This window comes from Narcine bancroftii, chromosome 3 (genome assembly GCF_036971445.1).
Source record: "Narcine bancroftii isolate sNarBan1 chromosome 3, sNarBan1.hap1, whole genome shotgun sequence".
Lineage (NCBI taxonomy): Eukaryota > Metazoa > Chordata > Chondrichthyes > Torpediniformes > Narcinidae > Narcine > Narcine bancroftii.
The window spans coordinates 296096182-296122125 of NC_091471.1; the positions used below are offsets into that span (position 1 = coordinate 296096182).

Genomic DNA, 25944 nt, shown 5'->3' on the forward strand with positions numbered 1-25944 from the left:
TATATTAATTGGATTAAAGCATTATATAAGGGACCGTTAGCGAAAGTGACAGTAAATGGACATGTATCAAAGCAATTTAACTTAAGCAGGTCAACGCGGCAGGGATGCCCACTATCACCATTATTGTTTGCGCTAGCTATAGAACCACTAGCAGAATCGATAAGAAGAGATAATAATATAAAAGGAATAAAAATAAAAGACAGGGAATATAAAATCAGTCTGTTTGCGGATGATGTGATAGTGTACTTAACAGAACCAGAACTATCAATAAAAGAACTATATAAGAAATTGAAGGAATATGGAGAAGTGTCGGGATACAAGATAAACGTAAATAAAAGTGAAGCAATGCCTATGAATAACGCGGATTTCTCAAAATTTAAGGAGGAATCCCCATTCAGATGGCAAACGCAGGCAATAAGATACCTAGGTGTGCAAATAAACAAAAATCTAGGCCAATTATATAAACTCAATTACAATCCACTAATGAAAAAATTACAGGACGATTTAGAGCATTGGAAAGAGCTACCACTAACACTGATAGGAAGGATAAACTGTATTAAAATGAACATTTTTCCAAGGATACTATACTTATTTCAGGCATTGCCAATACAACTGACAGAAAAATTCTTCAAAGAGTTAAAGAAAATAATAAGGAGATTTTTATGGAGAGGGGGGAAACCGAGGATAGCACTAGACAAATTAACAGAATGGTATAAACAAGGAGGCTTACAATTGCCAAACTTCAAAAATTATTATAGAGCCGCACAATTAAGGTACCTATCAGATTTTTATCAAACAAGGGAAAAACCAGACTGGACGAGACTAGAATTAGATAAAATAGGGGAAAAGATACCTGAACACATATTATATAAATGGGACGAAAAATTGGTACAACATAGAACTTCTCCAGTATTACACCATCTCCTCAATATATGGAAGAAGATTCATGTAGAAAGAAATAAAATAAATTACCAAATACCAAAACTAATATTGACGCAAAATAAGCTACTCCCTTTTACAATAGACAACCTTGCCTTTAGAAAATGGGAAAAAAAAGGGATTAAAAGAATAGAAAATTGTTTTTCAGGAAGTAGATTCTTATCCTTTGAACAAATGAGAGATAAGTACAATATAACGGGAGATACAGCGCTGGCATATTACCAACTGAGATCCTACTTGAAAGATAAATTAGGAAGCAACTTGAGTTTACCAGAGGGAAGTAACCTTGAATATGTGATTACAGATACAATGTTAATCAAAAGATTTATAAAAAATATGTATATTAAACTGCAAGAAAAGGAAAATGAGGAAACAAATGGTAAAACTAAACAAAAATGGGAACAAGATTTAAATATAAAGATAAAAAAGGAAACATGGGAGAAGTTATGCTCTGGAACGATGAGAAATACAATAAATACGAGGCTGCGTATGATACAATATAATTGGTTACACAGACTATACATTACACCGCAAAAGTTAAATAAATGGGACCCAACAGTATCTGATAGATGTTTTCGATGTAAAAAAGAAAGGGGAACAACAATTCATGCAATCTGGACATGTGAGAGAGTAGAAAAATTTTGGGATGATCTCAATCAGATATTAAATAAAATAACAGAAAACAATATACCAAAGAATCCAGAGATCTTTCTCCTAAGTAACATAAAAAATAAAGAATTTGGAATTGACTTGGAGGATGCACAAAAAAGATTTGTTAAGATAGCCCTAGCTGTAGCAAAAAAATGTATTATGTCAACCTGGAAATTGGAAGATAATTTGAAAATACAACAATGGTATATAGAAATGAATAAATGTATTCCATTAGAAAAAATAACATATAGTTTAAGAAATAATATTGAAATATTCGAACAAGTATGGGAACCTTACATTAAATACAATAGCGAAAACCTACCGGGAACAAACATTACCTAAGTTGATGGAAGGAGAAGAGAAGAAAAGAATGGACTCAGTAGAATTTCTGGTGTATTTTTGTTGAATGACAACATTGTCTAACTGAATTAATGCAACCTAGATTGTATAACTAAAATGGATGAGAGGGGGGGGGATGGGGGGGTGGCTTGGGAGGAGGGAGGGGGGAGGGAGAAAAAGTCACTGTAAATGTGTGGAAAAGAAAAAGTGTATATCATGGCTATTGTGATTTATGGTGTGAAAAATAAAAAATTTTAAAAAAAAAAAAAAAAAAAAAAAAAAAAAACAGTACATATACATATACATATAAAAAATACATACAGTATTTGTGTAATACAGTATATGTACTGTATTACAAATACAGTACATATACATATACATATAAAAAATAATACATTACACCTAGATCATACCAGTTCATCCAAGGTACCCCACATTCTCAAACAAATTATATTTCAATAATATTTTATTACTTTATTGTTAAAAGAAAATCTAAGCTGACTACCAAAATGAAGCTGTTTGCCAAAGAGAGGGAAAAAAATTCCTTATCAGAGCAATAAATTTTGAAAGTAATTCAAAAAGCGTCCTTAGAGTGTTTGAAAATTTTTAATTCAAATCGGAAATTGAGCAGCTAATCTTCTCTAAATTTAAACATGACATTGAGTGCGAGTAGGTGGAGCAGCGATGTCCTACCATTTGAGCAACACCACTCGCCAAGACCTAAGAGAAATAAAGGCTAATACATGCAAATCAGATGCTGTTAAAGTTTATACCAATCTGTCCAACAATACCAAACAAGGCGGTTGAAGGATTAGGCTTAAAATAACTTTAAAAAGTTTGAAATACTTCCTTTCACTATTTCCCAAGACCCAGGCATGTCCAAAACACGTGAATTAGTGAAGCATCTCCATTGTGCATCTATTACGAGGGGATACATCCACATAAAAGCGAAATAGTTTGGCTTGATAGTGTGCCCTATGGACTACTTTAAATTGTAGGAGGGAATAGCGGGCACATAAAAATGAAGCATTAACCAATTTAAAAAGTACATTCCAAGTTTATTCAGAGATTAAAAGCTGTCAGTTCTGTTTCCAGATATTTTACATTTTATCTCAGGGAGCCTCTCCCATTCCTAAAAACATGTCTTAAATGTTAGATATTGTACCATTACAAAAAGTTGTAAATTAAAAATTACATCTATTAAATTCTTTTCAATGCTCTTAGGAAATGTATGTAATTGAGATCGCGAAAAAAAAATCTGAAACTGTAAACAATGAAATAAAACAAGTATTTGGTCATCTATATTTGACTGACATTTGTTTCCTCAATAAATAAATCTTCAAGACATTTAATGCCTAATCTATACCATTCTTTAAAAGTTGTGTCAATCATGGAAAGGTTAAAGAAATAATTAGAAAAAATAGGACTAGAAAGAAAAAATCTCAGTAAACCAAAATGTTTTCCAAATTGTATCCAGATCCTCAAAGTATGTTGATCCATTGGGTTGTCAATTACTTTATTTAAGAATATTGGAAGTGAGGATCTGAGTATTTCAAATAATCCTTATTGGGGAATCCTGCCAATTGCTCCAGGATCTGACCTGCAAGGTGTGTTCATTGCAGAAGTTGTTCCTCTACAACAGATGGTCAGGACTTGGGTCCCCTGGGGCAAGACTGACCTCCCTGCTCTCCAGAGGCTTTCCATTGTTTACAACAGTGGTTCTCAACCTTTTTCATTCCACTCACATACCACTTTAAGTATTCCCTATGCCATAGGTGCTCTGTGATGAGTAAGGGATTGCTTAAGGTGGTATGTGGGTGGGAATAAAAAGTTTGAAAACCACTGTTTTCTTCTTCTTTGGCTTGGCTTCGCGGACGAAGATTTATGGAGGGGGTAAATGTCCACGTCAGTTGCAGGCTCGTTTGTGGCTGACAAGTCCGATGCGGGACAGGCAGACACAGTTGCAGCGGTTGCAGGGGAAAATTGGTTGGTTGGTGTTGGGTTTTTCCTCCTTTGCCTTTTGTCAGTGAGGTGGGCTCTGCGGTCTTCTTCAAAGGAGTTTTAATCATACTTAATTGACTCGTTATGTGCACGGTTTCATAACTCCAAAGGAAATGGGCCAATGACAATGTTTCTCAAGCAAAATATTTCAGTAACAGAGTGGAAATAAAAAGATTGAGAACCACTGGTTTACAAAGTACATGGCAGGAATAGGAAAGGATTCTCTCTGCCAAATTGGGATGGAGCAGCTGTAACAACTCTCAGGAAACTGGACAGAGTAACCTACTTGAGTGGCACCCATGCGCCATCTTAGACACTCCCATGCTGCACCACATAGAGAGTGAAGTGTGGGCCTCTTACAAAATGCACTGCGGATACTTATCCTGACTCCTCTGACAGGCACCTCACAAACTTGTGGCCTCATATCCACAAGGACAGCATGTTCCTCTAAGTCTTGGAAGGGAACCACTGTCCTCATTGACACTGGGAGGGACAGGAACTGTTGTGGTTCTGGAAGGCGATCACCCGACATGGCCAGGGCAGTTGGTGGGGGGAGGGGGGAGTGGATTCTTGCCTTCCCAGGCTGAGAATATTGGGTGACAGGTGGGGTCGGGACACGGGCTGGGGTCAGGGAGACTGGGAGAACAGGGTGGAGTTTTGGAGACACCAACTGGGGATGGAAACATTTCTGGGGAGTGGACTGCAGTGGAAGTAGATATAATGTTGATCTGCAAAAAGATGAATGTTTCAGAAAGGGAAGAGTTTGTTAAACTGTGGTTGTAGGTAGAGAGATAGAGAGGGGGGAAGCGTTTGGAGGGGAATTTGGAAGAGGGAGTTGGGGGGGGTACTAACAAGGGGAGGGGGAGTTTGGAGCCTGGATTTTCTGCCTCTTTCTGCAGGCTTCTCACCAGCAGCATCAAGTGGCAGAAACGATGAACTGCAGCCCAAGGATTTGGCTGGAATACTGCCCTCACCATCCACACCTTCAGCAACCCAGCATGACACCCCCTCCCCTCTCCTCCCTTTGTCTTGTTTCCTGAGCTAAGGGATCCTCAGAGCTAAGGGTTGGGGATGAAAGGGTATTTATAGCTGAGGGGTTGGAGCGTAGGGAGGGGGGTAAAGGGGGTCTTCATTTAGCTAATGGGTTGGGGTAGAGGAGTCTCTATTGATCTGAGGTGCAGGGTAGAGAGTTCTCACAGCTGAGGACAGTGAAGGAGTGAGATGGAACTTCTGTGATTGCTTGTTGTTCTTTGAAAGTTCTTGCCAATTGACATTGTCCTGGGCCATCTGTGCAGAAGACAGCAGACCCCAGCTCTCGGGGGTCATGTGTGGAGTGGGAACTCCAGTTCACAGGCAGACTCGACAGTCACTCTGGGTTGAAGTGTGCTTACACTCTACCTGCCCCTTTCTGGCTGGAGTCCTGCCAGAGATTTTGATCCAAATCTCCAATGAACCATCACATTCTCTGGCAAGTGTGAGCATTCGGAGAGACCAGGCCATATAAGGACAATAAAAGCAATCCCCTACAGCCTGCCCTTCAACCTGAGGACATGGTTGGAAACTTTGCTTCATTTTTGCTCCGTGTGACAGGAATTTCACTGCCAGCCAGATTCTCATCGAAAAAGCAAAACCAGCAGACACTGGAAACCTGAAGTAAAATAGCAGGTCAGGAAACTGCTGTAAAGGTGATGGCTCTTCACCATAAACTTTCCAAAGATCTACAGCAGGCATGATTAAATGGGAAGGCAGACTGGATAGGCTGAATCGCCTATTTCTACTCCTCAGTGTTATGGTCTTATGACATTTCTGGAACGTTCTGCGTGCCTTTTGCTATTTATGCCGTGTCCGTATGCATGCTAATATCAGCTGCCCACAAAGGCTTGGTTTGCTGCCATTGCTGTGATTGGGAGTGTTGGTTGTAGTGTGAAATTGGACCAGAGGGTCCTGGGCCCACACACTAACTACCACCCAGTCATGCACAAGGGCATAAACAATGGCAGTAAGGGCAGGTAACATGCACATGCCTTCTCCCCCAATCTTTTATCTCAGCCTTTGACGACCCTCACCAGCTCTCAATGCCTCGGAGAGATGGGCTTTTCCAGTAGTTGTTTTGAATTGTATATTCCATTTGTTCCCTGGACCAGCCTCTATGAACTTGGACTTCCAAAAGTCTGCAACCCACAATGCACTAACCAGCCTGCCCTGTGCCCTGGACTCACTGACCTCTTCCTGAGCCCAGCCTGTTTCTGCATATTGCTGGCCTGGACCTTCATTGCCTGAGCCCAAAACCTCGAGATTCCTTCTGTCATTCTACTAAGATGCTTCTTCCAACCCTGACCTTTCACCAGCCCTCTGGCCAGTTGCACTGGTCCCCCTAGTGTATTTTGGAGGCATTTTTGTGGCTGAAGCAATTTGCTTTACTGTGGCGAAGCTGTGTAAAAATGCAAGTCCATTATATTTGTTTTTGACTCCCCGCTTTGAGCCTTGGTGCCTGACCTCCCCTTTATTCCTGTATCTCTCTTTCTCAGGCAGGTACACTATCTAACCATGAGGTGTCCCTTCTGTCTGCGGCACAGAGTGCCACAGGTCTGGCCTACAGTAACCCAACCGGGTCCATCCTGAACCGAGGACCGCTGCCAGTCATATCGCGAAATGCTCATTCAGCAGGGTTGACGTCGCAAGTCTCCACGATTTCCCATTCAGGTACGCTGCTGAAATTGTATCACCCCAGAGCATCCATCTGTTGACTTGTCTCTCTCCTTCTCAGAAACTTATTAAATCTCATTGGATCACATTAGTTGGTCTCTGTCTGTGATTGTGGTGAACCAAGTAGCAGTGGACATTGTGATCTCTCTGCACCATTGAATCTGAGTATTGAAGGAGACCATTCGCTCCATCAAGTCTGCTCTTGGTTGTCATTCAGTCCTATTCCCCACTCTTTCACCACAAACTTTTAAATATCCTTCTATCAATTTCTAGACTGTCCTTTTGATGGTCTCTGTTAAACTAATTCCAGTGCAGTTTCAGATAGCAGCTTGTTGAGTCGTTCTCTGCACTTCCCTCCAGCCAATCATGTTCAATAATTTAATTGCCTCCCATGCCAGGGCCCTAAGAAGAATATCCAGACAGACACTCCGGTTCAGTGCTGAGGGTCTGCTGCACTGTCATTATACCACACCTGTGCTCTATTCCACAGATGAGCCGAGGTTACTCCTGGAGTGCGAGCCTCGGTATGTCGCTTGAGCAGTATCTGTAAAACAGACCACCTAGTTATTGTCATGTTGCAGAGTCTGAGGTTCTACAGCATGGAAACTGGTCCTCCAGCCCAACATCTCCATGCCAAGCAGCCTGAGCTTGTCCCCTTGCCTACATTTAGCTGATATCCCCCTAATCCTTATGTTCCTGTTTAAATGTTCAAAGTTCAGATTTATTGTCAGAGTACACACATGACATCACATAGAATCCTGAGATTCTTTTTCCTGTGGGCCAGGTAAAATTTCTATTTATTGGTAGTGCAAAAAACTACTCAAGGAAAGATACATGTACAAAGAGAGAAATGTAGACAAAGAAAGAAGGGCAGACAAACTGTGCAATAAAGAAAATAAATATCCATTAATAAATAATATGCAAAGTAAGATCTTTAAATGAGTCCCTGATTGAGTCTGTGTTTAGGAGTCTGATGGTGCAGGGGTAGAAACTGTGGCTGAACCTAGTGGTATGAGTTTAGTGGGACTTGTACCTCTTTCCTGATGGCAACAGCAAGAACAGTGTATGTCTTGGGTGGTGTGGATCCTTGATGATTGCTGCTACTCTCTGAAGCAGCATTCCATGAAGATTTCCTTGATGGTGGGGAGAGTTTTGCCTTTGATGTGCTGCTGGGCTGTATCCATTACCTTTTGCAGGCCTTTCCACTCAGACATATTGGTGCCCTATACTAGGCTGTTTGGCGGGCAGCAACCTCCTTTGAAGAAGACCGCAGAGCCCACCTCACTGACAAAAGGCAAAGGAGGAAAAACCCAACACCCAACCCCAACCAACCAATTTTCCCCTGCAGTCGCTGCAACCGTGTCTGCCTATCCCGCATCGGACTTGTCAGCCACAAACGAGCCTGCAGCTGACGTGGACTTTTACCCCCTCCATAAATCTTCGTCCGCGAAGCCAAGCCAAAGAAGAAGACTAGGCTGTAATGCAGCCAGACCGCACTTTCCACTATGTACCTGTAGACGTTTGCCAAGACTTTTGACGTCATACCAAACCTCTGCAAACTCTTGAGAAAGTAGAGGTGCTAATTATTTTCTTCACAATGACATTCTTGTGTTGGGTCCAAGAATTATCCTCCCAAATAGTTAACCCCAAGAAATTTAAATTGGCTTGTTGACTGGCGTCACACCAACAACTTTGCCATCAACATTAGCAAAATCAGGGAGAAGACTGTGGACTTCAGGAGGAAGTCAGGAGAACATGATTCAGTCCTCATCAAGGGCTCAGTAATGGAGAGGGTCAAGAACTTCAAATTCCTGGGTGTCAATATCTCCAAGGATCTATCCTGGAGCCTCCATGTCAATACAATCCTGTTAAGATTAAGATTAAAGGGAAAGTTAACAGGCATAGGGAACCCTGGTTTTCAAGAGCTACAGGTGATCTAGTTAAGAAGAGGGAAGTGTATAGCAAGTATAGGCAACAATGAAGTATTTGAAGAGTACAGAAAAAGCAAGAAATAATCAGGAAGGCAAAAAGAAGACATGATTTTGTGAAGGTAAACTCAAATGGTTTCTATAAGAATATTGTGAAGGATAGTGAGGGACAAAATTGGTCCCTGAGAGGTTCAGCGTGGAGCCTCACGTAATGGGGGAGATCTTAAACTTTTTTTTTTTTTTTTTTTTTTTTTTTTTTTTTTTTTTTTTTTGCATTAGTATTTACTCAAGAAACTGGTATAGTGCCTAGGGAAGGAAGGCAAACAAACAGAAGTGTCATGGAACATGTGGAGATTAAGGAGGATGAGGTGCTTGCTGTCTTATAGTGAATAAAGGTGGATAAATCACCCAGGCTGGATATGATATTTCCTCGGATCTTCAGGGAGACTAGTATATAAATTTCAGGGGCCCTGGCTGATATATTCAAAATGTCCTTAGCCAGGGATGAGGTGCCAGAGGATTGGAGGGTAGCTCATGTTGTCCTGTTTTTTATATTTAAAAAAAATTCCAAAAATAAACCAGGTAATTATAGGCCAGTGAGCCTGATGTCAGTAGTTGGTAAATTACTGGAAGGAGTCTGAGAGATAGTTATTTAGACAGTCATGGATTAATTAAGGACAGTCAGCATGGTTTTGTGCATGGTAGGTTGTGTTTACCGAATCGTAGAGTTTTTCGAGGAGGTTACTAAGAAGGTAGATGAAGGAAAGGCTGTGGATGTTGTCCACATGGACTTTAGTAAAGCCTTTGACAAGGTCCCACATAGGAGGTTAGTTCAGAAGGTTAAGACATTAGGTATCCACGGAGAGGTTTTAAACTGGATTCGTAATTAGCTGTGTGGGAGAAAACACAGTGGTAGTGGATGGTGGCTTCTCAGACTGGAGGCCTGTGACTAGTGGTGTAACTCCGAGATCTGTGTTGTTTGTTGTATATATTAATGATCTGGCTGATAATGTGGTAAATTGGATCAGCATGTTTTCTGATAACACAAAGATAGGAAGTGTTGTGGACAGCAAGGAAGATTTTCAAAGTTTGCAGAGGGATCTGAACCAACTGGGAGGATGGGCCAAAAAAAATGGCAGATGAAGTTTGAGGTGTGAGGTGTTGCATTTTGGAAGGGCAAACCAAGGTCGGACATACACTGGGGAGGGCGGAGGAGCAGAGCCATCTAGAAGTACAGATACATTGTTCCCTGAAACAGCAAATTCCTGAATGATCAATGAAACCAAGTCACCATCTTACTTTAACTTTTCACGCACTATTTTTATTTATTTTGTAATGTGATTTATATGAATGTTTGCGCTGTGAATCCTGATTCTGATTCTCTCCACCTCTGATCATTTAATGATCACTGGATCTTGCACCTCTGGTTTTCCCTTTCTAAATTCCACAATCAGCTTCTTGGTTTTGGTGACATTAGGATCGAAGTTGTTGTCAGTACACCATTCAGCCAGGTTTTCACTCTCCTTCCTGTGTGCTGACTCATCTCCCCTTTTTATACAACCCACCACTGTGGTATCGTCAGCAAATGTGTAGATGGTGTTATTGTCATACTGAGCCACACAGTCATAAGAGTAAAGTGAGTAGAGCAGAGATCTAATAACACAGTCCTGTGGTCCGATACTGATAGAAATTGTGGAGGAGATGTTCTTACCAATCCTCACTGATTGTGGTCTGGGGGTGAGGAAATCCAGGGTCCAGTTACAAAGTGGAGTGTTGAGGCCCAGGTCTTGGAGTTTTCTAATCAGATTTGCAGGGATAATAGTGTTGAATGCTGAACTCTCGCCGATAAAGGCATCCTGATGTATGCATTTTTTACTGTTCAGATGTTCCAGGGCTTTGTGTAGAGCCAGTGAGATGGCATCCGCCATAGACCTGTTGCTACGGTAGGCAAATGGGAACAGATTCATGTCACCACTCAGACAAGACCTGATAGGCTTCAACACCAGATAGCCTCACAAAACACTTCATTACTGTGGATGTGAGTGCCACTGGTCGGTAGTCACTTAGGCAGGTCACCTTTTTTTTTGAACATTGTAATTGTCTGCCTCTATCACTTTGTGGCAGCTCATTCCACAACTTGGCAGCATATTCTACAGACCCACCAGATAGTGTTCCTAAAGTTCCTTTTAAATCTTTCCCATCTCACCTTAAATCTATGCCCCCTGGTTTTAGACTCTCCCACCCTGGGGAAAAGACTGTGACTGTTCATCTAAGCCCTTGTGAGTTTATAAACCTCTGTAAAATCACCTCTCAGCCTTCTATGATCCAGCTTCTCTTGGTGAGTCTGCTGTCCTGATAACAGCTTCAACCATCTCCTCTGCACCCATCCCAGCTGAATGGTATTTTCCCTATCACTGGATGACCAGAAATACACAAAATATTCCATGTGTAGTCTCACCAATATCTTGTAAAGTTGTAACATGATGTCCGAGCTCCTGTATTCAGTGCCCTAACCAATGAAGGCCAGTGTGCCAAATGCCTTCTGCACCACCCTATCTACTTTCAAGGAACTATGCACCTGTACTGGAACATGCAATAGTACAGCACAGTACAGGCCCTTTGGCGCTCAATGTTGTGTTGACTCGTATATTCCTTCTTTTAAAAAAAAAAGTATCAGAACCCCTCTACCCCATAACTGTCTATTTTTCTTTCATCCATGCATCTGTCTAAGAGTCTCTTAAATGCCTCCAATGTATCAGCTTCCACCATGTTCCTTACGAGGCATTCCAGGCACCCACAACTGTGTATAATTTTTAAATAACAACTTGCCCCTGATGTCTCCCCTAAACTTCCCTCCCTTAACTTTGTTCATGTGTCTTCTGGTATTTGCTAATCCTGCCCAGGAAAATGGGTGTTGGTTGTCCACCTTTCATAATCTTGTAGGAATCTATCAAGTCTCCTCTCATCCTTCTACACTCCAAAGAGTAAAGTCCCAGCTCTGCTAACCTTGCCTCATAAGACTTGTTTCTCAATCCAGGGAACACCCTGGTAAATTTCCTCTGCACCTTCTCCATAAATTCCACATCCTTCCTATAATAAGGTGACCAGAACTGAAAACAACACTCTAAGTGTGGTCTTACCAAAGTTTTGTAGAGTTGCAACATGACCCCTCTACTCCTGAATTCAATCCCCTTATTAATGAAGCCCAGCATCCCATAGGCCTTCTCAACTATCCTATCAACCTGTGTGGCAACCTTGAGGGATGTATGGATTTTCATCCCCAAGGTCCTTCTGTTCACCCACACTCTTAAGTAACCCACCAATAACCCTGTACCCAGCCTTCTGGTTTGTTCTTCCCAAATGCATCACCTCTCACTTATCCAAATTAAAATCCATCTGCCACTTTTCTGCCCAACTGCGCATCTTGTCTATATCATCTTGTAATCTTTGACAACCTTCATCTCCATCCACAACTCCTCCATCCTTTGTGTCATCTGCAAACTTACTGACCCATCCTTCTACCTCTTCATCCAGGTCATTTATAAAAATTACAAAGAGCAGGGGGTCCCAGAACAGATCTTTGTGGCTTTCCACTAGTCACCGACCTCCAAGAAGAATACTTTCCTTCCACTACTACTCTCTCATACAAGCCAATTTTTTATCCATACATCCAAGTTTCCACTGATGACTTTCTGGATGAGTTTCTCATAGGGAACCTTGTCAAATGCCACATCTACCACCCTACCCTCATCAATTCCTTTTGTTACCTCACAAAGCCATGCTTTCTATCCTTGAATAGACTGTGCTTCTCCAAATGCTCATAGATCCTAGGAATCTTCTCCATTAGTTTGCACGCCACTAACATACGACCCACTGATCTATAATTCTCAGGATCCTCCCTATTACCTTTTTTTAAACAAGGGGACTACATTTGCCATTCTCCCATCCTCCAGCATCTCCCCTGCAGCCAAAGATGATTCAAAGATCATAACTATTTGCCTCAGCTATCTCTTCTCACTTCCCACAGCAGCCTGGGGTATATCACGTCCGGCCCCAGGGATTTATAGATCTCTGTTTTTAAAAGGATCCATCAGTTCCACTTCTTTAATCTCTACATTGTTCAGCACATAGGCCTATTCAATTTTGACCTCACCCTGATCAAGGTCCTTTTCCCTTGTGAATACTGACGCTAAGTATTCATTTAGGAGCTCCCCAACCTCCTCCACCTCCAGGCAAATGTTGCCTCCCTTATCCTTTAGAGGCCCCACTTTCATTCTCATTATCCTTCTGTTCTTTACATATGCATAGAATGCCTTGGGGTTCTCCTTAATTCTACAGACCTTTTCAGGCCCCTAAGTCCTTTCTTATGCTCTTCCTGTTTCATGCTTCCTTTATCGAATGTATGCTTTCTCTTGATTAGTTATTAGCCATGACTCCCTTTTCTTACCATCTTTTCCCTGTCCCAGTGGGACAAATCTATCTTGAACCCTACACAAGTGGTCCTTGAACTTCTTCCACCTTACTCTGTGCTTTCACTTTTGAACATCTGTTTCTAATTTATTCCTGCTAGTTCCTGCCTCATCTCTTCATTATTAGCCCTTCCCTCGTTAAGCACTTTCCCCATTTTGTCTGTTTTTATCTTTTCCATAGCTATGCTGAAGCTCAGGGAGTTGTGGTCACTCACTCTCTCCAAAATGCTTCCCCTCCAAGAAGGCAGCCACCTGCCCAGGTTCATTCCCCAGAACCAGATCCAGTGTGGCCTCCCCTCTAGTCAGCCAGTCCACATACTACATCAGGAATCCTTCTTGTACACACCTGACAAATTCAGTTCCATCTATCCCTCTTGCAGTCACTAGGTGCCTGTCAATATTAGGGAAGTTGAAATCACCCATAATGATAACCCTGTATTTCCCACACCATTCCAAAATCTGCCTGGAACCAAGGGCTTTTTTTTGGGGGGGGGGGGACCTACAAACTACTCCCAGCACAGCAATAACTCCCTTCCTATTTCTAATTTCCACCTACACCAGCTCCGTGGATACTCCCTCTGAAACAAGCTGTGAAGAAGGCAAATGGAATGTTGGCTTTCATAAAGAGGGGATTTGAGTATAGGAACAGAGACGCCCTTCTGCAGTTATACAGGACCCTGGTGAGACCCCACCTGGAGTATTGCGTCCAGTTCTGGTCTCCAAACTTGAGGAAGGACATACTAGCTATAGAGGGTGTGCAGCACAGATTTACAAGGTTAGTTCCAGGGATGGCAGGGTTGTCATATGCAGCAGGGCTAGAAAAACTGGACTTGTATCCTTTGGAGTTTAGAAGGATGAGGGGGGACATGATTGAGGTATACAAAATCATCAGGGGGATAGACAAGGTGAAGTCTGATTACTTGTTCCCAATGATGGGGGAGACGAGGACTAGAGGGCATAGTTTAAGAATACAGGGTAGGCCCTTTAGGACGGAGATGAGAAAGCATTTTTTTACCCAGAGAAGTGTGAATCTGTGGAATGCTCTGCCACAGAGGGTGGTAGAGGCAGATTCGCTGACTATGCTCAAAAGAGAGTTAGATAAGACTCTTGTGGGTAACGGAGTTAAGGGTTATGGGGATAAGGCTGGAAAGGGGTACTGATGGTAATGATCAGCCATGATCTAAAATGGCGGTGCTGGCCCGACGGGCCAAATGGCCTACTCCAGCTCCTATTGTCTATTGTCTATTATCCTCTCTTTCTATAGCCATACTCCCGAAACACCCTCTTCTACAACTCTCCCAAGGGCACTGCTATTTACTCTGCAAGTCCTACCCTAGGTTAACTTCCAAATGCAACATCTCGCACTTATCTGAGTTAAATTCCATTCCTTGGTCAATTTTTCCACATCATGTTATTTCTTCAGAATCCGAATTTCTTCAAAATCAGAATATATTGTCATGAACATGAAATCAGTTGTTTTGTGGCATCATTACAAATTAAAATTGCTATAAAATACATTTTAAAAATAAATTGGTGCAAAGGATGCGAAAAAGTGAGGTCATGTCTGGTTCATTGTCCGTTCAGAAATCTGATGGGAAGAAGCCATGTTCATCTTCAGGCTCCTGTACCTTCTTTCCAATGGTAGCAGTGAGAAGAGTGCATGGCCTGGGTGTTGAAGGTCCTGAGGATAGATGCTGCTTTCTGAAGACACCAATAACTTTTACTGCCTTTACGCCACCAATTCTGGAGTCATTTCCAAACTTACTGTGTTAACTCAGTTGTCCCAGCTTTAATCCCTGTGGAAGTCGGTGATGGTTGAAGCATTCCTTGGATCAACAGAGTAATTAAACTGTGAAGCCCCTATGCAATGATTACAAAGGAATGTGTAAGGCAATGCCTAACTTTCTTTTAGCTCCTGCGATCTTGCTACCTTGCCAACTTGTTTGCTACACTGTTTCCAACCAACAGTTCCCTTTTATCAAAATGAGGCAGTAGGCTTCTCAATCAATAGGTTTTGTCGACTAATTGTGGGGTAGGTGACGACAGGGCTTTGCAGAGAAGCTGATGCTCTCCCCCACCCCCCACCGACAGGATGAGGGTGTGCAGTGAAGGTCAGGCCACTTGGGATTTCTCACGAGGCGGGTTGGAGTTTCTGGTCCTATCAGATCAGCAGGTGTTTTTCTCATATTTGGGGAAGGATTGCTGAGTTCTTCTGGTGTGTTGAGAAATGATCAGAGTGTAATTACTGGTAAACCCCAGTCTGTGAGTATTGGTGATGATGTTTTCCCAGCACCAGACGGTTTCTGTTCCTGATTCTTGTGCCTATTTCGACCTCTGGGCCCTGACCACAGCTTCGCATCTCTGGTGTCATTCCTCAGACTCAAGTTTCAATGAAATGTATCCATTCAATTAAAAATGTGTGGTGAGAGACAAAGGGTCTTTCACATGCTGGCCTTGACCATCACCACCACCCCCCCCCGCCCCCGCGGCCCATGAGCTGTCTCTCTGGCTGAGATCAATCTGTTAATCACTGCTGAGAGACAGCCAGTCTCTACGAGCATGCTCCTAGGCTCGTGGCTCATGCCAGCTGAGTGATCACTGCCAGAGAAGGCACTTCAGCACAAATCATCCATGCCAACCAAATTGTCCATCTGTGTTCAGGCCCTCTCCCTTTAAACTTTGATCCCTGTCCCAATGTCTTTAAGATGTTGCAACTGGCCCCACCTCTCCCACTTCCTCTGGCAACTTGTTCCATATACCCACCACCTTCTGCATGAAACAAAGTGCCCAGAGGTCCCTTATAAATATTTCTTTTCTTACCTTGTGATTCTGCTCTCTGGTTTTAGATTCCCTTACTAGTCCCTGACAGAAGGACTCAGGCCTGAAACGTTGGTAATGTGTCTTTACCTCCTATGGACGCTGCAAGTCTGCCTGAGTTCCTCCAATCGCAGACTTTCGCATTTCACTTAGATTCCATTACCCTTGGAGAAATTATTTTGACCTTAACTAACCCCATCATGATTTTACTAACCTATTCAAGGTCAACCCTCTGCCTCCTACAAGGAATAAAATTGTCCTCGCAAATCCCATCTCACCTTGTAACTCTAGACCCTCTAGTCCCACAACATCCTCATGAATCTTTTTTTTTTAAAACCAATGAAAGAACATTTTAATTTTTAAAAAGTTTAGACATACAACTCGGTAACAGACCATTTGAGCCCACAAGTCCGTGCCACCCAATTGACCTACAACCCCCGGAAGGTTTTTTTTTAAAATTTTTTATTTTTCACACCATAAATCACATTAGCCATGATATACACTATTTCTTTTTCACACATATACAGTGGCTTTTTCTCCCCCCCCCCCTCCTCCCAAGCCACCTCCCCACCCCCCCCTCTCATCCATTTTAGGTATACAATCTAGGTTGCATGCTGCACTCTGTTTCCATGCCACATCCTTCCCCATATCAGGGCAACCAGAACTGCTCCAAGCATGGCTTTGCCAGTGGCTTGGCGTACCTGCACCGTGTCCTGGCCAATGACAGCAAGTGTGCCAAGTATTATCATCACCCTGTCTGTCACGAATGATGTACCATGTCAGTTTCTCAACAAGTGTGTGGTCTGGCAGCACTAATCCCTGACAGAAGTACTGAAAAACTATCGGCTTAGCTGACTGCCAATCAGCTTGTATGAATTTTCCTGACACTGAGAAGCCAATTAAAGCATAAAATTTTCATGAAAAACTTATCAAATAATTTAAAAAAATAAAATGGGAGACCAGCTGATGAGAAGTAGTAGTAATTGGGCTGCTTGTTCCCCATGCCATGGCTGACGGTGATGTGTGTTGTCAGAGGATCAAAGGTAAAGGGAGGAGTGGGAGAATGGACTCGATGAGTTGAATGACATTCTTCTGCTCCTTTATCTTCTGGGAGAGGTGAAAGTTGTCTGGTGGTGAGAATCCTGCTGCTCCCTTCTGCAGAAATGGACACTGGAATATTTTCTGTCCACTGGAATGGGTCTTGGGTTAAAGACGAGAGATTCCACAGTCCAGTGCTCAGTGGTGCTTGGGAACATCAAATGAGACTTTGTGCTCATCTCTGATGTGGGACTTGAAACCATGACTTGTAACTTGGATGAGAGAGAGCAGCCCATGAAGCCACAGCTGGAAGTAGCTCATTCACTGGAAGGGAGGGAAAGGATGTGGTAGGAGGCTGGAGAATACAGGCTCACTGAGGGCGATGAGGGGGAGCATGGGTGTGAAGCGGTTAAATTCTACCACTGACTCATCCTGACCAGTGTATGGTGTTGTGCACCATTTCCTGCTGGAATAAATGAACTCATTAACCCTGAGAGTGTGACACACTTTCCAACCCTTGGATTTCAAAAGCGAACACTTTAACCCTTTCATTCTGATAGTAGTGAGGGGGCAGGGGAATTTGGTGGTGCAGAGTGAAGAGTGTGGCTGGCCTCCAGCCAATTGAAGGGGAAGATTCTAACACCCGGTGCCTACCTCGTCCTAGACCTGCCTGCAGACTCTCCCTGGACCCAGTGAGGAGGGAATGAGCTGTCACAGTAACTGCCCTGAGCTGCAGGCAGTGGGAGAGCTGCTCACACAAACTCCATTGTCCTTCTGACCATTCAGACCATTCTAGTGTACATCAAGCAGTACAGGCCCTTCAGCCCATATATCTGTGCTGTACACAATGTCTAAATAAAACTCAGACTGCTGCTTGGACCTGATAGATATCCCTCCATCCCCTTCATATTCATGACTATCTAGAAGCCTCTTAAACACAACTATTACGTTTGCTTCCCAGCAGCTCATTCCAGGCACCCACCACTCTGTGTAAAATATTTGCCTCTCTCTTCTCCTCTTATCATATCCAACTAACACCTTTGGTCCGTTAGTCTGGACTCCTCCCCTCCCTTTTTTTTTAAACCAGATGCCTGTCTTTTTTTTACTCATACCTTGAAGAATAGTTCCCTTAAACATGTCCTCTGGTGGGTGACATTTTTATCGTGGGGAAAGGGTTCTGGCTGTCCACCATATCAATGCCCCTCATGATTTTACAAACCTCTATCAGCCTCCCACATGACATAAATACTGCACCTACATGAGAAGGTCAGAGGCTAGGGTTCCTGCAGTGAGCAACTCAGCTCCTGATATCCAAAGGCTTTTCGGGTGTAAGTCAGGAGTGTGTTGAAGTCGTCTCCACTACCAGGATGACTCCAATAACTCTCAAGAATATCAACATCCAGGGAAAAGCAGAACCATTTATTCCCACCCACAGCCTTAAATATTCATTGCCTGTGCACTTGGCATGGTCTTCAATGTAGACTAGCCCAACCGCAAAGAAGGATGAGGGCAACTGGTATATCTGAAAACTCCAGGAGCCCTGAAGTCTCACGCCATCCTGGCTTGAAATGCGTTGCTGGCCTTTTATTGTCATTGGGTCTGAATGCAGGAATTCCCTGCTCGGTAGCACCTTCACCAGAGGATCTGATCACCTTCTGGATGGCCCGATTAGCATACTTTGTAAGTACTCCCCATGTCTGTGAGTGTTTCCTCCCACCATCTAAAACATACCAGGTTGTAGATTAATTGGGGTATTTGGATGGCACTGGCTTGAGGGCCAGAAGGGCCTGTTACCCTACTTTAAAGCAATGAATACTGGCTTTGCAGCACCCAGATCCCTAAAACGAATATAAACCCCAAACTTTGAGTGTTTTAGGTTTTATCCTGTTTTTAATGGGTTAATTGTAGGATTTCCTTTTTACTAGGAAACACTTTAGATGAGCTGGTGAAACTGAAGTGAGTCTCTAACTAACCCATCTGCACTGTGAACATGGGCATCTGAGACTGACACCAATTTGGGTAGGGTGGTGCAAAATTTTGCCCAAACTTTCCAGGGTGTCCAGCCCTACTGAGGAGTCACCATTTGGATTCTGCTCAATGACAAACATTGTGGGAATTGTAGAGCAGAGGATTAGGTCAAGAGATGAGGAGAATAGTTACTTCTTTTTAAAAAAGATTTTTCTTTACATTAATTATTTGTGCTTCAAGTTAATATATTTTACTTTATTAGTTACTTAAATGTTAGTTATTTTTAAAATGGCCATGAAGATCAGATCAGGGGAATTAGAGTGAAGAAGCTCCAAAACTGCTGGAGGGGTGCTCAGCATATTGGGCAGAGTCCACAGAGAGTGAACCAGAGTGACTTATTTCAGGTTGATGACCTTTCAATGGACAGGGATGGAATTGGGTTTTCTGGTTCTTTGGGAAGGTTGAACGTCTTGGATCTGCTGTCAAGCGAGGCAGGCACCAATAGTTTGTCGTCACACAATGTGAAGCATATTGGGAGGAGGTGGCTGAGAGTGGTGTGGAGATGCCCTTAGTATTTGAACTCTGAGGAAGTGTTTACAGTATCGGTGGGCACTGCATCAAAATGAAACTTGACATCATGTTCTCACTTGTGTGCAGGATCCGGATTTCCTGCTTTATGTTACTCAGCAACTTCACAGGTTCATGCTGTTGAGCTAGGGGCGGTGGACCAGACTCCAGCTTCCCCAAACTGCTTCAACAGTGTGCCCCTCCTGGGGTCTTGCTCTGCACCTAACGACTTGCACAGGATCCTTGTCAGATACCATAATGTCACTGCTGAACCTCTCGAGAGATCGGGAAATGTCCCCCAAAAGAAGTGCATCTTAAAGATGAGCTGAGTCGACTGAAGGAGAGAGGTCCGGTCTTCTCTCAGCTGTGTGTCTACCCCAGACTCCGGGAGGCCATTGGGACTCACTGGGCATTCCCTGCGGGAATTGGGGTCAAAGCTAAAGGTACTCCCAAGGGGACCACCACTCGCTGCTGGTGTCATTTTTAAAATAAAATAAAGCAGGAGTGGGCATTTCCCCCCCCCCTCCCTCCACCTCATCTTTCACTGGAGCTATCTCCTAGCCTTTCTCCACACCCCTCATCATCCAGAAAGGGATTGATCTGTGCTTTGAATGAACCTGATGATTGAACCCCCACAGCTCTTGGGGAGGGGCTCGGGAGGGGGGTGGTAGAGGGATTATGAGTGAGAGAGTTCTCCTCCTAAATGGCCCATCTTTTTTCCCTAAACAACAAAAAAAACCTAAACTGCTGGAAGAACTCGAGCAAGGGATGGTGGACCTTCAGGTTGAGACTGCCTCAGGGCTACTCTGATTCTGGACTCCTAAGCCAGAGTAATATCATCCCCATCACCAGTCTGTTAATCCCTGCAAGTTTCAATGTGATCTCCCTTGTGCTTCTAAATCTGAAAGAATCCTGGCCAGTCTCCTAAAGTTATCCTCATGGCAAGCCGTGGCATCCCTGTAACCAGTCCAGAGAATCATCCCTGCACTCCTTCTCTGGATAGTAGGTCCTTTCTTGCGAAAAGGTGAACACAATATTTGAGTTAGTACTCCTGTACTCAAATCTTGTAATAAATCCCTCCTGATACATTGCATGTTGACTTTCAATGACTGGTGTACAAAGTCCCTTTGATCAATTTCCCCAATTTCTCACTGTTTAAACACAATATATTTGTTTGTATATGAAATCAGATAACCATATTTTTTCACGTTATATTCCATCAGCCAAAGTCTTGCCCATTCAGTTTTTCCCTATCCATCAAAAACTCTTCAAGTTCTGCTCCATATTCACCATCCCAGCTGGTTTTGTGTTATCAGCAAACCTGCTGGAGAGGAAAAAAAAATTAGTTGTAAATTTCCTACCCACTGCCGCATGTACTGTGTGGAACTCCAATCTCTAAACCACCCTGGATCACTTGATCTCTATTGCCAAATCAGCTTCCTGCTGATCTAAGCTTTTCAAATCCAACTGCCTGAGTCACCTGACTCCAATTGCCAGGTGCAGCCTTCAGATAAAATCCCTGTTGAAGTCTGCTATACTGCAATTGCGACGTTCCATCCCCTCAGCCAGACTGTTAATTAAGATTGTGGTCTTTCACTAAACACTCTATTGGAGGAACTCAGTGGGTCAAGCAGCATTAGTGGGAGGAAAAGAATGGTCAATGATCTGGCCCAAAATGTTGACCATTTGTTTTCTCCCACTGATGCTGTACAATCAGCTGAGCTCCTTGGGAAGATAGAATTCAGCATCTGCAATTTTTTCATGTGCTCTAACCTTAGCAAAATATCTCCTGTGGGCATCTTATTCCAAGTGAAACATTAGACAGCCTCTTGCATGAACCACAAGGGCTTTGACCACTGTGTCTTCCAAATGGGGCTTTCCACAAGCTTGCCACCTGGTCCTATTCCAGTCCCAGTTACTGTAGCTGGCTTTAACCCTGTAGAAGTGATCTCTCATTCACACTCACACTCACTCACTCTCTCTCTCAAAGCCTGTTTGACTTTCTCTGCTTGCAAAACCACATGACCCTCTTAGAACATCTCCAGACAATCTGTGGCTCCAACAAGATCTTTCATCTGTTGCCTTTTGCAAATAACAATCCATTAGTGCAGACTCCTGGGCACTCTCCAAAGCTCTTGCAAAAGCTGTGGAGCCAATATGTCTAGCATGAGCAGAGCTCCAGTATTTTAAATAAGATCTGTTTTAAAGTGTTTGTATGTGAACTACTCTAACAAACCTTTCCCAATTTATCTCCCAAAAAACATATCTATATACCCTGTCACAACACACAATCGCAAAACCTGCACAATTGCAATGCCTTGCGGTGAATGAACTGATGGGTTGTCCAGAACACTGGAGAGAATGTCAATGCTTCATTCTATGTATGTGGACAAGGACACTGCACATACACATACAACCCATCAGTTCATTCACAAAACTAAGAGGGATCACCTGATTCTTATCACTGCTATTTGATGGATTTGCATGACTGTAAGTTGGCTTCTGTATCAACGGTGACTCAAAATCAAAGTATGTACCACGTTGCCCACAAAGATCCCTTCTGTTAGGAAGTGTAAGTAAAACAGACAAACTTGTTCTTGATTCTGTAAGTGAAGGTGTTTTTTGGAGAGAGGGAAATCTCAAGCCTTTGACATTACCAGGAGATGGACAATGTAAGAATATTTCAAACAAACCCAAACAAAATCCATTGTCCACAAAATCATCCAATTATATGATTGTTGATAAGATCACAGAGCATTGGCGAAAATGTTCTGAAAATTTAATTGGGTTCTTATGAGTATTTTCCATTCCTAGATGGAAGTGTACAGTAATCTCGTCACTGATGAGGCTGTTGTGTGGGCCCTAGTATTTGCAGGAAGTGGTTTGTGCAAGCAGTAGCACACCTTCTCCGGGGCCACAGCTCCAAGGCAGTGTACTCACTAATGGGTCTTCAAGTGCCAATGTCCCCACCTTGCTTCCCACCACAGGTTCAGTGTGGTGTACACTGAAGTTTGCTTTGTTTCCAGGATGTGTGTGGGCTGCAACAATGCCTGTATTTAGTATCCATCCCTGATCACCCTTGGATTGTTAGGTTTTTACCCAGTCATGGGTAAAAAAGGGCCGATTACCCGTGTCCTATGTCTAAATTAAAAAAATTAACTCCCAGTCCTAAAAGGGGAGTGAAACGTGTGCTTGTTTTTAAGGCCAGTGCAACGTTGCTGACACCTCCAAGACAATGGGGGATTCGAAGTAAACTCTCACCAGTGAAGCAGGCAGGTTTCTGGAGCCAGTCGAGATGACATGTAGTTCAGGTCTTCGACCACCAGGGCCAAGGTTTCCAGGGGTCGGGGACCTCGTCGTCATGGTTCTATTGAGGTCCCCAGGGGAGCAGGTTGGAGAGGAGTCAGGTGCTCGAAGAATCTCCTTGTGGGGTTGTTGCTGGGCCTGGCCAAGCTGGTTATTCACGGGTCAAGGCAGCGGGCAATCAAGGGTTCAGGTCAAGCTGACTGCCTGCCCCTCTTTCAGGATTACATTCAGACCTGTGCGGTGTTGGAGCATGCGGTATCCGAGGGGACAGTGGCCAAATTCCAGAAACAGTCCTGGGACCCCCCCCCCCCCCCAGGGGATCGCATGCATCATAGATAGTAACAGTGGGATTTAAATTTGAAAATGTAAATTGTATGTAACAGAGGGGCAGTATTGATTTGCCATAACCCAAATTTCCAACAATGTAATTGGAGTGTTTAGATGTAGTTCAGTAGATGGTTTTGTTTTTCTGTCATGTTATCGTTTGAGTAAACTTTTTGTTTAAAGTGCCAGGTTCCATTCCTGGAAAGGTGTTGGAGAACTAGATGGTGTTATGGTTAAGTGATACATACATTATCACTAATTACAAATGTATTTAATTATTGGAATCTAATTTGTCCAGCTACCGTGATGAGGTTTAAACTCGTCTGTGTAACAGTGGTTCAGAGTGCAGGGCACCAACCTGTAATTAACCATTGTGCTTCATGTGTTCCCACAGACAACACTGGTGTCCCACAGACTCCAGTCCATGGGCTCCTCCACTTTGTCACATGTACAGTGTGTACAGAATTTTGTGTTTCACTCCATTCAGTTGCTCCATTGCGAAATCTCTTCAAGGGATGCCTAGCCTGAAGAAGTTCTCCTCCTCCCTTCAAAGGGAGTTCTGTGAAGTCCCTCTCAAACGCTCCCCAGCTGCACTCCCTGCTGCTCTCAAGCCTCCCTCCCACTCTTTCCCCTTTCCTTCTCCAGTCTTTATTCAGACATCTTCCTGCTTTTTGCGTATACTTTGAAGTAGGGTTCAGGCCCAGAACGACGGTATTATATCTTTACCTCCTATGGGCACTACGAGACTAGTTGAGTTCCTCTAACATTTCTGTGTGTGTTTTTTTTTTAACATTCTTTCTGCACCGATGCACTGGTTTCCCAAAAATCTCATCTCCTTCCTGCACCTCACTTCCTGCGTCTCACTTTGCTGTTAACTCTCAAAATGTCCAGGACCATCATCAAATTCTGCTCCCAAAGTCTGGTTCATGGAACCCAGCACAATCACAATTTGGCTGTGAAACGTCGCTGGAGAGGAGGTTCAGTATAAACTATCGGGTTCCTTTACAGCAGTATCATTCACCCCAAAGCAATCAGTCTATAATCTTACAACAATGAGCATTTGCATAGCGCTCCTACACAGTAATCAGGTCCATGATCCTTTGCTGAAGTGGAACCCAAAATATTCAGCAGATCAGTGTGCAGAGAGAGAAACAGTTGATGATTTAGCTCAGGCAGTTCGGATAAGCTGAGTGACTGGGTAAGGACTTGGCAGATGCTAGATAATGTGCAAAAAAAGGTGAATTGCTTACAATTGCTCCTGCACTCAATACTTAGACCGATGAAGTCGAGCATGACTAACCCTTCTTCACCACCCTGTCCACCTGTGACCCTGCTATCATCAAACTATCTACCTTTAGCCTCCCTTGTTCTACAACACTTCCCAGGGCACTGCCGATCACTGTGTAAGCCTCTGGTTCAACTACCAATGTGCTGTACCTCACACTTGTCCGAGTTAAATTCCTTCTGCTATTCATTGGCGCACTTCCCCAGTTCCTCTCCACCTCTGGATGAGCCGCTACCAGCTACTATTGCTGTTGGCCATGTTTGGGTGGGAAAACTTAATTGGTTATCTGAATTTCTCAGTGTTTTATAACAAGTATCAGCTGTTAAGTGTGATTAAATATATGTTCCTCATTTACTCACCATTGGAAACTTGTTGTGACAGGTGCTGGTTACTTGAATGCCCACGTCTCCTCAGGGATGCTGAACTCCCCTGGGGACCTCAATAGAACCATGACGACGAGGTCCCCGACCCCTGGAAACCTTGGCCCTGGTGGTCGAAGACCTGAACTACATGCCATCTCGACTGGCTCCAGAAACCTGCCTGCTTCACTGGTGAGAGTTTACTTCGAATCCCCCACTGTCTTGGAGGTGTCAGCAACATTGCGCTGGCCTTAAAAGCAAGCACACTTTTCACTCCCCTTTTAGGACTGGGAGTTAATTTTTTTAAATTTAAATTTAGACATAAGACACGGGTAATCGGCCCTTTTTTACCCATGAGCCTGTGCCACCCAATTACCCCCAATTAACCTACAACCCCAGTACATTTTGAACAGTGGGAGGAAACCAGAGCACCCAGCGGAAACCCACACAGATCACAGGAGAACGTACAAACTCCTTACAGATGGCACCATATTGGAATCTGGGTTGCTGGCGCAGTAACAGCATTGTGCTAACTGCTACGCTAACCGTCCTGCCTTAGAATCTACGAACCCATCTCCATCTCTGAAGGCAGTGTTCCAAATTGTGTACACTCTCAGCTTCGTAATCCTCTGCACCTCCCTCGTGCATACAATTGTTCCACAATCTGACCACTTTGAAACAGAACCAAGCTCAGCATCAAGACCAACATGACAAACAGGCCCACTTTGTCTAAATCAAATACCCTGCCCTCCAGCTTTAGTACCACTCACCCACATCAGGTCCATGCTCCTCCAATCCCCTCCCATCTATGCATGTTTTTAAAGGAAGCTCGGGTACCACCACTTTGTGCCCATACCCCAAATGAAGAATTGTCCCTTCTTTTCTTTCTTCTTTGGCTTGGCTTCGCGGACGAAGATTTATGGAGGGGGTAAAAAGTCCACGTCAATTCACATCCCTTCTAAGTACCAACCCCTCACTTGATAGTTATATACTCTTGTTTTCGATTTCTCCCCACTCCAGGAAACAGACTATCACTATTCAACTTATCTGTGCCTCTTGTGATTTCGTAGACCTCAATAAGATCCCCACTTAACCTTCCACACTCGAAAGAAAACTGGCTTTGTTTTTCCACTCTCTCACTGCATTTCAGTTTCCTGAAACCTGCCATTATTATAGTCCAACTTTATATTATCCTTCCTGTAGTGAGGTGACCAAACCTGCATATAGTATTCCAAGTGCAGCCTTAT

General features: G+C 43.4%; 1 protein-coding gene across 5 annotated transcripts in view; it reads left to right on the plus strand.

Moving 5' to 3' along the window:
- The window catches only part of mef2b (myocyte enhancer factor 2b), a 92870-nt gene that overhangs the window by 56948 nt on the left and 9978 nt on the right, over window positions 1–25944 (plus strand). For all 5 annotated transcript variants that reach the window (XM_069928569.1, XM_069928572.1, XM_069928571.1 and 2 more), the window contains exons 5-6: window positions 6459–6633; window positions 24720–24889. In XM_069928569.1, coding sequence (XP_069784670.1) covers window positions 6459–6633; window positions 24720–24889 — 345 coding nt within the window. The remainder of the gene's footprint in view (window positions 1–6458; window positions 6634–24719; window positions 24890–25944) is intronic.